General features: G+C 32.1%; 1 protein-coding gene across 3 annotated transcripts in view; it reads right to left on the bottom strand.

Moving 5' to 3' along the window:
• Positions 1 to 13,179, bottom strand: part of TM9SF4 (transmembrane 9 superfamily protein member 4) — a 73,710-nt gene extending 60,531 nt beyond the window's left edge. For 2 of the 3 annotated variants that reach the window (XM_035355954.2, XM_085809680.1), the window contains exons 1-3: positions 13,027 to 13,179; positions 7,001 to 7,244; positions 6,714 to 6,882 (exon numbers count right to left, since the gene is read on the bottom strand). In XM_035355954.2, the coding sequence (XP_035211845.1) occupies positions 6,714 to 6,882; positions 7,001 to 7,235 (404 nt within the window). In that variant the 5' untranslated portion in view covers positions 7,236 to 7,244; positions 13,027 to 13,179. The remainder of the gene's footprint in view (positions 1 to 6,713; positions 6,883 to 7,000; positions 7,245 to 13,026) is intronic. The other variant, XM_035355955.2, reaches the window with a different exon arrangement.
• Between the last annotated feature and the right edge of the window lie 899 nt (positions 13,180 to 14,078).

The following is a 14,078-nucleotide window of genomic DNA, read 5'->3' as shown; positions in this document are numbered from 1 at the left end:
GATGCTCATGTACTTTTGATTGAAAATTTGAAGAAAAGAAATATCAATCTTCATTGGATTAAAGGTCATATTGGACACGAAGGAAATGAATTAGCTGACACTTGTGCTAAACAAGCCACATTGAAGAGTTCGAATGATATTTTTCTTCCTACCTCTATTGAAACTTTTAAAAATGCATTAAAGAACAGAATAATTGATATATGGCAGGACTTCTGGGACAAAGTTTCAAAAGGAAGGTGCACTTATAGATTCTTTAGAAAAGTTAATAAAAAGAGGTGTATTGTTAATGGGTTTTTGGCTCAATTTCTAACAAATCATGCACATGTACCATTATATTATAGTAGATTTAATATTAAATATTTGAAGTGTCTATGTGGTGAACAAGAAGCTGATGTTGAGCATGTAATTTTATGTGATTTGTTAAAAAAATAAGTGGTTAAAGTTCTTACCATGTTTGAATACAGAAAATGATATTGTAAAAATTTTCAAATTGAAAAATTTAAAAAAAGGAATAATAGAAATTATGAAAATTATTACTGAGTCTGAAAATGTTATATTTGAACAGTCACTGTAATTTATTATTTATATTCTTACATAAAAAAACTTATAAGAGTACAAGTAATCTGTTGTAAATTACTTTATTATGTATATTTTATAAATATTAATTTAAGTAAATTCAAGTTGGATTGTATTGTATGAATTCTTTTTATTGTATTATTTGTAATCAAAATAGATTGTAATTGATGTAATTTTGTTTTGTTTTGTAAAATGTTTTGTTTAAATAAAGGTATTTGCTGGTGAGGTCAGCAAATCTTTCCTCAGAGTATGAGTACGGTATGGTGGTTTCATGAAAAGTTTTTGAATGGTTCTAATAATCCCTGCTTTTGCCGCAAGGTAGCAAGTTTAAAATATCAGTCACATCCACATCGCTCCAGTCCGGCACTATTCTAAACGTTGGCATCAATGGCAGTCTTCTTAATGGACGGCGTGAGTGCAGGCCCCGTTCAACCAATCAACGGGAAATGGTTCTGGTCGACACGGGAACATCCAGGGTATCTTGCACATTGCAGAATTGTGGTAGAAGTGACACTGGGACCGCCACAGCTTGTCGGCGGATGCGTCGATCCACGTGTGCTGACGTCACTCTTTGGCTGTACCTGCCCCCTCCTTCTTCCCACATTTCCTTGTTCCAACCATGTTCGCCATAGCCGATGCACCATGCTCGCATCCATGTGGGTATCAACTGCGATTTGACGTAAGGAGCAACCCGCCCTTCTCGGTCTGATCACCATACCCCTCGTAAAATCGTCTATCTGCTAGAAGTGCCTTTGTTGACGGCAGCCTGGCATTTTCTCCTATTACATGTATCCTCCGGGACAAAAACAAACTTTCTTCGATAATTCATCTGGCAGAAATAATGACACGAATATTGCCCATTTTGCACGTTCCTTCCCTTATATCTTACTTCACGTGCGTCGGAGAGCTGCGCATTTCACATCATTCGCATAACTCAGTGACATGTGTCTACTCTAAATTTTGCATAAATTTCTGACCACTCCTTCTCGGTGTTGTATTTTCAATTTCGAGCAGTGTATTAAAGGCCTGTCCAGAACAAACAATTGACAGGTTACTCAGTGTAGTTCTGATTTTGTTTTCCTTACAGCAGTAATATGTACTTTTTAGCAGTAATATGTACGTAATATGTACCTTTTTTTGTTTTCAAATGAAAGGAGATTAACTTATATTCTTTAGCAATTTTTGGTAAACTGTACATTGATATTGCAAGGCCATGAATGCAACACGAGTCTAACCTAGCATAGCTGAACAGTCAAAAGGCAGCTTCTTAATTGTCACGGACAGGAATCTAGTTTGATTGTATTGTTAGAAACAAACTTAATTTTATTTTGATGACGTTGCATTTGCCAAAGCAATGCTATAATTATAGACTCCTTCCTATGTTCCTTAATATTCATGTGCAGCTCTTTTTGTTTTTTTGCTGAATGGCAACAGTTTAGTTAGTGAAGTAAATAAACATGTAACGTACATTTGTGGTTTGCTTATTTCTTTCTACTATATTTCAAAAGTATATGTGCCATTTCAGTGATTTCTATCGCGTATGCATTAGAGATGCAAGAAGTGTAGGATTGTGTGGTTGGTTAAACAGAGTGCCAGTGCATATTTTTTATTTTGCTGTTATTTAGATTATTTTACTATTGTTTCATTTGTATTTAATTGTTTCGTTTCTCATTTTTAATCCTGCTATAGATTTTAACAGTTAAAATGTCGCAATACTCAGAGACAAACAATCCAGATAATTCTGAAGAGATTAATGATGAAGATTTAGAATCTCATTCAAAATTTCACAAGATTGATAAGAAAAAGGTACAAGAAAGGCTCGTTGTTACAATGAAAGTTATTTATCAATGGGCTTTAGATGGACTGGGATCCAGAATGTCCTCTTCCACTGTGTCTTGTTTGTAGCGAAAAACTTTTGAATACAAATTTAACAGATATTTCGTGACAAATCATACTAATATAAAAAATAAAACTCTTGAATATTTTAAAACTCTTTTAAAATCTCAAAATAAACAGAGTACACATTCACAGTTAATGAAAAGTCTCACGAAGCAAGCTTTTTCGTAGCAGAGCTTATTGCACAAAAAAGCCAGAGTCGGTGAGAATCTGATAATGCCTATAAAATTATGGTGGATATGTTGGAAGACGCAGTAACGAGAACTGAAAATATTCGAACTGAAAATATAATGAAAAACACAGCGAGTCAACAAAGCAATGATATGTCACATAAAGTTGATGAGGTTTATGTGTGATAAACTGAAAAATGGCAATTTTTCAATTTAAGTGGACAGATTTAACCAACAAATGTTATGTTCTAGCATTTGTAAGATTTGTTAATCAAAGAGAAATTCAAGACTTCCTCTGCTGTAAAGAATTACTTAAGACAAGTGGAGGTATAGATATATCTGCATATTTGGGGGGGGGGAAAGACCCTTTTTTGCAAGGACTGTATTGGCATTTGTATAGATGGTGCTGCTTCAATGGTTGGCTCCATGAAATGCTTTGTTTCTCCTGTTTTTTTTTTAAAAAAAAAAAAACAACAATGTTGTTTCCATACATTGTTTTTATTCATAGACAAGTGTTGATGTCAAAATCTCTTGGTAATGAACTACAAAAGGTATTTATGGTGTTATAAATATGGTAAACTGTATTAAACAAAAGTCATTTCACTCCAAAATTTTTAAAAAGGCTTATGAAAACATGGATAAAAAGCACAGTTGTTATACACTGAAATCTGGCAGTTAAGTAGTTTAAAGACCAGGCAATTTATGTAGAGGGAAAGTTTTTAATAGGGTTTCTGAGCTAAGGGAAAAAATGCATGCACATAAAAAAAAAAAAAAAAAAAAAAAAAAAAAAAAAAAAAAAAAAAAAAGGAGCCAAACACGAATTTACTAAATGCCTTGAGGATCGAGTGATCGAAGAAGACTTTGTTACTTCCATTCAGATGGTTTATTGAAAATGAGATTTAATGACGTGGTTTTTGGAAAAATTCTGGATTTCTGTTGAAAAGGAAAACAATTAATACATTGTTGCAGTTATCAACAGCATACATGTGAGAACAAACTTTTTTTCTTGTTTAACAGTTGGTAGGAGTAAAGACAGAAGTAGCCTCCTTTCTGTGGAAAATAAAATCCATGCATGTATCTCAAAAATCTGACCCCAAAATCAACATTTATGTTACAAAAAAACAGGCGCTGATAAAAATTGGCCTAATAAAAGTATTAAGTCAAGGTACATAAAAAATCATGAGAAATTTTAAGAATAAGAAAAAGTCAGGAGAGTACGCAATTCTGAAATATGAAATAACATACGGCCAGAGCTGGAGCTCAGGCACGGCAAAATTTTTAGAATTTAAGACAGTAATTTTTTATACAATAAATCGTTTAATAAATTATCAACTTTCAGTCTCTTTACTTTCTTTGATTGCTTCAATGTTAGTGTCAAGTGGAAATATAAACATGTTAAGAGAAAAACTGGCATCAAAATGAGAAAATTTAAACAGTTTTGTTTTCAGTATTTTTCCAAAAATTCTCTAAAAGATAAGAAATACATCAGAAATTTCCTATAAAATATGTCTATTACATGTTAATGAAACTTCTTAAACACATTTCTCTTACAATTGCAGCCTATTTTGTCCTTGCACTTGAGTATTTCTTAGTGAATTTACTGCCACGAAACATTTTTCTAAAAATGCTGCAGCATGATCCGATGCATTCAATGGCAGGTTGTACCATGAAGACATTTTTCATTTCATCACATTTTACTGGAAATTGTAGGTCTCATATCCTTTTCAAATCTTGCCTTAAAAACTTTCCAAGGTGCAAGGTCTAAAATCCGAAAGAAAAATTATTCCAACTCCGTAAGAGCAAAAGCCCTAAGACTTTTGAAAAAAAAAAAAAACAGAAAGGAAAAGTGTAAAGTGAATTAATTTTCAAGAGACTGATACAAGTTGAAATAATCTGAAATAAATAATAGGGGGGGGGGAAGGACTCTTACCATGAAAAAGTATAAAAAAAAAAAAGGACACATGAAGTTAATTTTTAAATAATTACAATAGTGTTTTTGTTTTTTCTAAGAAGCATTTTGGAAACTGCACTTTACAGCATTTATTACCTTGTTTATTTTTCAGAATCAAAATATTCCTAAGTCATTGAAATGGAAAGTTATGTAACTAAATGCTTTATTTTAATGTCATTTCTTAAATATAATTTTAATATACTATCGTTATTTTTTATATTTATCAATGGTATTATGTTTGTAGAAAAGATTGTCAAAAAAACCCCAAATGTCCGAATAAAAAATTTTGAATACAAACTGCTCTTGAAATTGCCCAAATATTGATAAATTCTCACATTTAGTACTGCATAATAAAAGAACTCATATCCCCAAACAGAAAAAATTGCTTTTAATGTAATATTTCATGAAATTTTCATTTGGAAAAAAAAAATATTTCAAAATGTTTATGTTTCAGCCAGTGTAGGATTTATGTATAGGCTACACAAGCTATAGAGCCTCCATTTTTCATTCCACAACCCCCCCCCCAAAAATTAAAAATAATAGTATAACAGACTTATAAAGGGGCCCATATCTTAAATAGCTTAGGGTCTCTGACTAAAAAAGGCGTATGGTAACCTTTTATGTTGACATTACGCTTGGCGATAATTACAGATTTAAGTTAAATGTGATAAAAATGTTGACGAGGAAAAATTTACCAAAACTTTTTTTCCATCTGCTAAAAATAGATTTTGTTGATGATACTCATAGACCCAAAGATTACATTTAGGGCTATTTGAATTAAGAATAACTGATTTGTTATTCACATAAACATAGAACAAGCGGCAGAGCTCGTATGGCCGCACCAAGTCGCAAAATTTAAGACCTGCATCAGGCGATAAGATATCTAGCGCAGGCCCTGAATAAGGCTTAAGTATATGTGGGAATTTATTTATTCAGAACTGTGATAAGCCTTAAGCATGTGCAAGAAACAGACATAAGTATAATAAGTAACTAAACTAATACAATTCATGCTTAATTGTCTCAATGCGTGATAGAAGCAATGTAAAATTTAACGGAACAACTTGTCGTTAGTCGCCAAGCTCATGATGCATAGCCAAATATGTCTAGTGAACGATAGCTAAATTTGATGATGATAGCCGCAAATTTTAAAGGTTTTCAGATATCGCAAACAAAGGTGAAATTTTCCAATCAACGGATTTTGTAAAGAAATGTGGAGAAGTGGTAATAAATGAAGATAATATAAAAGTTTTTCATTATGATGACAGTGCTTTTCAATCATAAATCAATAAATGAACGGCAAAATCTGTAGTATGGTTCTAGATTGAGAAAATACCGCTACAGATATTGAAGAAAGTGAGAGAGAAGTTACTGAAAATGAAGAAATTTTGATTGACAAGTTAGTTGGAATTCTCGACACAGCAGTTAGAGGACTTCAACAGTGTAATTTAATAAGAGATTATGTCTGTCTACAGAATTAAAGAGAAAGTATTAGCACAAAAAAAGGAAGCAACTTAACCAACTTACATTGAAAGAAATGTTTATTAATGTAAATAAATATATATTAAGCTTTTTTTTTTTTGTAAATTTTGATACCCTTTACATTATAAATGCTTGATTATTTCATAAATCATGATTTCATATTTTTAATTTTACAGTTTTTACAAGCCATCTTACTCGATTTAAATTGGTGATTTAATAGCCGGAAAAATCCCAAATCTGGAATCGCCGAAGTCCTGACAAGTCCGGATTTCGGACTTTGTACTGCAGTAATGAATTCAAATGTTTACCCATCAAATACATCACCAAAAATATTTCTCCAAAATGTTAATTCATACTCAAAATAGCAGTCATAAAACAACAGATAGAAATGTCAAATGAGTCAAATTAAGGACCGCATGAACCGTGATGAAACACACTAATAAAGCTATCTTCTTAAACATTTTGTATTAACATTAAGTATTCTAAATACATTACTTAAAAAATATAAAACAACCCAGTTACTATATAATGTTATAGATTTATGATAAGAAAGCAATTAGACAGTTATTTCACATGTAAATTTTAAAGTTCCAATCATAGGCATATTTAAGTGTAGGAAAAATTTACAAAGAAGGACTTACAGATGAACATAGTACTGATGCTGAATACGATTAGCTACCAGTTTAGATTCAGCAACAGACCAGTTAAGAGGAGTCTTAGGATTATTACATAATACTCTACATGGCTGATCTACAGCCATGTGAACTTCATAAGGAGTATTGACAATTCGATCACCTCGTAAAACTTCACCTAAAAAGATTTACATAACCTTTATATAGTATTGCCACAAGATTATAATTTAGTAACATTAAATAACTTTTATAATTACAAGAATTATCTGAAATCAATGATAAATGCAAATACTTACCCAAATTTTCTGATTTATAAACAATGGAACCATTTTTAGGACGACAAAATGGAAGAGAATAATATTCATAAGGAAGCTGAGTTAAAGTACTAGTCATTTTTACAGCTTTAACTTCAATGCTTTCACCTTTTTTAAATTCAACAGGGGCGACACCTGGTACATAAAAGCCATATGTGGATGTAATAAATGATCCAAATAAAGATACAAAAATTGAAAAATTAACATTATAATGCATTCCAGATGCCTGCAAAAAAATAAATAAATAAATAAATAAAAAGATATGTATTTCTAATTTTAAAATGTTCAATTACAGTAGTGAAAATGTTTTTTTTTTCACACCACATGCATTTAACATACTCAAATATGGGATAATCTAATATAACATGAAATTTCACATGAAATATTAAGAAAAATTTTATTCTTTTATTATTTATATTTAATCTAATTATTATTATTTAATTATTTATTGCTTAAAAAGTCTATTATTTATTATTATTTTATTTATGTATTTCTTCAAACATAACATAAATATTATTTTAGAACTCCTGCACAAAGGCATTCCTAATCTTTGACAGATAAATCTTGCATTTTTTTTATATCTAAATAATACAGTCAAAAGTCTTTAACCCCTTCGCGCCGACTGTCACGTCTACGTGCCAGCAACGAACACACTCACTTTCTGGCCGACACGCAGGCATGACAGAGCGTTTTCCCGTTCAGCCCCGACTGTCACGTATTTGTGCCAGTGTCCTGGAACGTTTTAAAAACTATAATTTCTGGCACAAGATGGCACTGAATGTCCATATGGTTTCAGATACATGTACATAAGACCTTCTACTCGAAATGAGAGAAGCATGACTCACATACACGTGTTTTTGATTATATAAACAAAAGGGGAAATAAATGTTTCCGAATGGCATGATTTATGACGTCTCTTTAAATTCGCACGTGGTAGTTGTTTATTGCAAGTAAAGAAGTTTTATTTTCGCTCAGTTCAGTTTTTAGAAAATAATTAGATCTTGTTAGACATGAATTCTTTCTGTTTTTACTGTTGCAATGTTGAAGCGTCGCTAATGTTTAACAGAGCATGAAATAGCAGAAATGATGCAAAATATTTCAGATATTGATTCTGAAAGATTAACTGAAAGACATTTTCCAAAACTTTGTTCAGAAGAGACCGATAAGAAAATGAGACGACAATGCTTCGTTTGTTCACATTCCCGGAAAAATCCTCCAAAACGGCAAATGAGTTATTACAAGTGAAAGGAATGTAACGTAGGACTGTGTGTAGATCCCTGTTTTCAAATTTTTCATACGAAAGAGAATTTTAAGTAATATATTTAGTTTTCAGATGTATAATGTTAAAAGTCATAAAATGGTGAGTAATGAAAATAAAATCTGTAAAATATGCATTTAAACAAGAAATAAGGTAATTAAAGTATATATAAAAATATCTATAAAGCAGAAGCCGTTTAAATATTCTATACAGCATTATTAAACAATGCGTTGATACTTCGGAAATTTCATGGATTTAGGCTTAATAGCAAAAAAGCCCCCGGCCCTGGACAGACACTTGCATAAGACACTGCCGGCCTCCACGATAAGCGAGCGTTTGCGCTACCCGGCGCGAAGGGGTTAATCCGGACGTCCATAATCCGGAATGATCTATAATCTGGACCTCAAAGCTACGAACTTTCTGCGCATGTGTAAACGCATAATGCGTTTATGCATGCGCATATGCGTTTACGCATGCACGTTTAATGTATAACGAACGGTATAAGCTAAGCTAAAATTATCTAACTACCTATTTCAGTTAATGTTGCAGATTGAGTTGTTCCTTAATCTTCTAATTGGATCTGGCTTATTATTTTTTGCAGATTGTTAGAGCAATTTTATAAAAGTAAGCTTGAACTTTCGATTATGTCAAAAAGAATTTCCGATTCTGGAGCTGCCAAAGGATCTACGAAGCGAAAGCATGTTTTGATGTCCATCAAACAAAAAGTGGAATTGCTGCAAAAAATGGATAAAGGCATATCCTTTGTTTCTCTAACCATTCTGAAATCTGTTTATCAATTTCACGCTGATCTGCGGGAGGGGGGGGGGGCGCAATGAACTGGAAGTTGATCTGTCAGCACTATCCTTATCTTCAGAGCAGATGTTTTTATTTTATTCGGCTTATAATTCCTTACTAAATGTAGCATTTCATCTCGATGTGCTCCGTCTTTGATATAATTTAAGTCAAATTCCTCGTCATTATAAATATCACGAATACACATCAAATAGTTTTCTGGTTGCAATTTTCTAATTTCGACTAGGCGTAATGTATGCTTTACACATGCGCGCATTGAAAGAAATGTTTAATAAAGTAAACAAATAAATATTAAGCTTTTTTCTTCATAAATTTTGATACCCTTTAGATCATAATTGTTCTTTATCATAAATTATGGTTTCATATTTTTAATTTCATAATTTCTGCATGCCATCTTACCAGATTTAAATTGATGATCTATAATCCGGAAAAACCGATAATCCAGAATAGCCAAAGTCCCGACGAGTCCGGATTAAAGATTTTTGACCGTATTTCATCTCGATGCACTCCGTCTTGGATACGATTTAAATCAAATTCCTCGTCATGATAAATATCACGAATACACATCAAATAGTTTTCTGTTTGCAATTTTCTAATTTCGACTATGCGTAATGTATGCTTTACGCATGCGCACGTTGAAAAAATTTTTAATAAAGTAAACAAATAAATATTAAACTTTTTTTCTTGTAAATTTTAATACCCTTTAGATCATAATTGCTCTTTATTTCATAAATTACGGTTTCATATTTTTAATTTTATAATTTCTGCATGCCATCTTACCAGATTTAAACTGATGCTCTATAATTCGGAATCGCCGAAGTCTTGACGTGTCCGGATTAAAGACTTTTGACTGTATATGTGAAAATACTTTTGAAATTTTGATTAATCTTTATAGAGTCAACTCTAAGAATCACTTTCTGTAAGTTCATAAGTACAGTACAATGTTTGTAATCCGGACTTGTCAGGATTTTGGCGATTCCGGATTAGGGGTTTTTCCAGATTATAGATCATCAATTTGAATCTGGGAGGATGGCATGTAGAAATTACACAATTAAAAATATGAAACCCTAATTTATGAAATAAAGAGCAATTATGATCTAAAGGGTATCAAAATTTACCAAAAAAAAAAAGCTTAATATTTATTTACTTTATTAAACATTTCTTTCAATGTAAGTTGCTTCGTTTTTTGTGCTAATACTTTCTCTTTAATTCTATAAACAGACATAATTTCTTGTTCAGTTACAAAGTTCTACTGTTTAAGTCCTGTAATTGCTGTGTCGAGAATACCGACCTTGTAAATCGAAATTTTTTTGCTTTCAATAACCTCTCTGTCACTTTCTTCACGATCAGAAGTGCGCATTTAACGCATTATGCGCATGCGTAAAGCATAAAGAAAAAAAAAAAAAGATTTGTGGCTTTGAGGTATAGATCCATCCGGATTATTCACTTTGTACTGTATAACCTATTTCTATTAGTTTAGTGTTTTAGTGGGATATAAAAATGAGAATGTAAAGATCTGAATATTATACAGAAGAACATGTAAGCAAGACATACTGTACAAATTTGAAGATGTACGAAGCATTATAAACTCAAAAAATAATACAGTATATCTAATACATAATTTCAGGCATACTAATTATTTTGGTTTAAATTTACTCTACGATACCCCTTGGCGAATCTTTTTTTTTTTTTTTTTTTGACACTAAGATCAGCATCAATTTCAAGACCTTCCGCCCGCTACACAAAACCAAAACAAGAAGTCAAAGACTTACACAAACTCGATGTCCATGTACACATCAACCTATTTTAACTTACAAAAAAAAAAACCATCAGAGAATTGCACAAACTAGGTACTGTGAGCTAATAATCTTTGGAATATGGTAACATTTTGGTAAGGCGATAAAGGTTACTAGCTAGGACTTGAGCAGTGTACATGGATAAAGTCAAGAGTGTGCGCAATGCCATTTTTGTGCAATTCTGGGATGTTTTTTTAGGTGACAATACGTCGACGTGTACATGGATACCGTGTATGTGCAATTCTTAAAAACGTGGCAAGCAGTGGGCAATTCTGCACTTTCTCCCAATTTCGCACCTAATCTTCGTCATGATTAAGCACTTTTGTTCCATAAAAGTTCTAGCATAAGCGTAATTCGGCTAGCAGATTGTTGGAAAAAAATGTTGATTAAAAAAAACATACCTTTTCTTCGTGAAAACAAAATGGCGTCCAAAAAAAAAAAAAAAAAAAAAAACTACCAGGTTGCTGTAGCAGAGTTGGTCACCAAATTTTCGCCAAACATTGCCAAGTTACCATAATCCAAAGATTAACTATACTGTGCACTGCCTTAACTTTGTCCATGTACATATCGATTTATTTTCACTTAAACAAAATCAGGAAGCTAAAAAAAAGTTAAAACTAACATGTTAACGAAAAAAAATTCACCACTGTCTTAACACAGAGATGAAAAAATAACCAAAAATATACAAACAGAGAGTAATAAATAACCCAAAATACATATCTTCTAACATAAAAACATTCAACAACAGATCTTTTAACGAAACACACAGAAACGAATAAATAAATGAAACGTCAATTTTTTTAACATCTTTTTTTCAAGTGCATACGTTCAAGCTTTCTACCAGTATCTCTTCCTCCATGTAAGCAATTCAATTAAATTTTTGGTCGTTTCGGCTCATCCGCTTTTAATGGCAAATAAATACGTATCAACATTCATCCTGTTACTTACCTCAGACACACTCACATCACAATACCCATTCAAACTACAACACCAACGCATGTGCAACCAAACACAGCAGTCATCCTGTTACTTACCTCAGGCACACTCACATGACGGTACCCATGTCAAACTACAACACCAACACATGTGCAATCAAACACAGCAGATGAAAAGAATGGTAAGAATAAAAAAACCATGGTCCATAATGAAAAGAATACTGTTACAAAAAATATCCAAAACCTCAATTTATCACAACATGTTTGGCGATATTCGCGAAAATAACCCTGTTTTTAATGACCTCCCCCCCAAAAAAAACCACAATTTTCCCAAGGCTTAGTTTAACCAACATTATCAACATTAGGGTTACCGGAAAACCTATTTCACGAACAACCAATACCACTCGTTTTTCCAGAAAGAAACCAAGGGGTACTGTACAGTAAAGATTAGACATTATTTTAAGTCTTCTTTGTTTATGTAATAAATGGTTGGATGGTAAAATCTCACATCCCACTGCATTCAACATTAACATTGAGACTAAAGTAATTTGACTTATAATATCCACAGAAAACATACACAATGGAGTAGACAAGGAAAACTCATTCAGTCACATTGCACTGTAAGTATCATTCAATTTTATTCCAAAATTCATAAATGAAGTCTAGAAAGCAAAATAATCATGTAAAAAGGGCTTGACATATTACAGAAAGGATAATTTAAGGAAATTTCTGATGGTTATGGGTAAAAAATTTTAAATGTAACTGATGTTACAGGAATAAATTATACGTAACATTATGGTCTTTCCTGGAAGATCTTCCCATTTCTACCTGGTCTTGATCGGGAAAGAAACAATTCGTGCTTGCAGAAGATTAATAAAAAGTCATATTTAACTTAATTTATACACACAAAAAAATCACATAAATTAAAGTTAATGATTAAACTAAATCCTTAAGAAGGAAATAAGATATTTCTATTCTTTACAGACACAAAACGATCCTACTTTCCATAGTACACAGTGAAATTACTTGCGAAATGCAATAAAAATTACTAATATGTTCAAACAATTATAGGACAGCATTTGTGGATATTAATTCAAACATCAAAATTAATCAGTAGAAGTAATTTCAGTGCATTTTCTATACCCGAAATATAATACGTACGCAAATAGAAATTTCGATTACAGAAAATATCTAAAATAAACTCACACAAATACAGATCCTAAAGGAGAGAGCACGGTGAAAGCAAAATTTTACACTAAAAATTAAAAAAAGGAAATTTAAACCGCACTTGTAACCCGTTGCATATCCCGTTGAAATTGCGTTGCCAGAAAACGATGCTAATTCAATTTCCAGAAACAAATAACTATCGTATTTATTTTTGCGAAAAATGTGTACAAATACAGATCTTAAGAAAGGATGGCCATAGAAAAAGTTGAAAAATCAGATCATAAAAAGGGTGAATTATGAGAAGAATTATATCTTGTACATTCTTAGTGTCAACAGAGTGTCTCATGCCCTTACACAATGAAGTTTAGGTATCATCTTACTTTGTCTACATACGTGAGTCCTCCTTGAACCGGTGTACAACACCAGGGTACTTAGGAAGAGAGCTTACCCCTAATCGAATACAGTTGTACTCTCCTAAACAATACCAAAAAAATTATAAACTAAAAACAATATAATGACTTAAAAAAATAAATTAGCAAAAGTAATATGTGAGCTGAAATAATGATTAAAACGAACTTTGAGATTGAAAGGTGTAATAGAGCTGTTGAACCAGACAACCGTCGAACTGATGCAATTGTTGAAACATGTAGCAGTAATTAACAACTAGGATGCGCGAACATTGGTGCTTTCAATAAAGGTGGCACGAGTCAAGCCTTAAAATAAATGAAGGTTTTAGGGTAAACTTATAATATACAATCATATGAGTTAAAAAGTAGATATGCAGAGAAACTAAGTGAAATATGCGTACACATGTTACAGCAAAAATATACATAACTAGAAGACAAAATTACAAACAGTAATTAATCATCATTCGCGTTTAGAATAGACATTGATCAGTTACAGTTCAGAGGACATCGTAGTGAGAGACTTTGATAATAGGATTATCTATCAATTTTTGATTTTCATAAAACCTTTCAGGAAGCCGGTAGTAACAGGTTCTTAGTCGTTCGACATCCAGTTCCTGGTGAATTCTTTTGTTACGTAAGTACAATAGCGAATCTGTTATTTGGTGCAGAACGCAGTTCTGTGCC

Source organism: Stegodyphus dumicola, chromosome X2, assembly GCF_044657685.1.
Source record: "Stegodyphus dumicola isolate Sdum_Otavi_A_Nest chromosome X2, ASM4465768v1".
Classification (NCBI taxonomy): Eukaryota; Metazoa; Arthropoda; class Arachnida; order Araneae; family Eresidae; genus Stegodyphus; species Stegodyphus dumicola.
The sequence above is the reverse complement of the archived record's forward strand: the minus strand, read 5'-3'. Positions and strand labels throughout refer to the sequence as shown.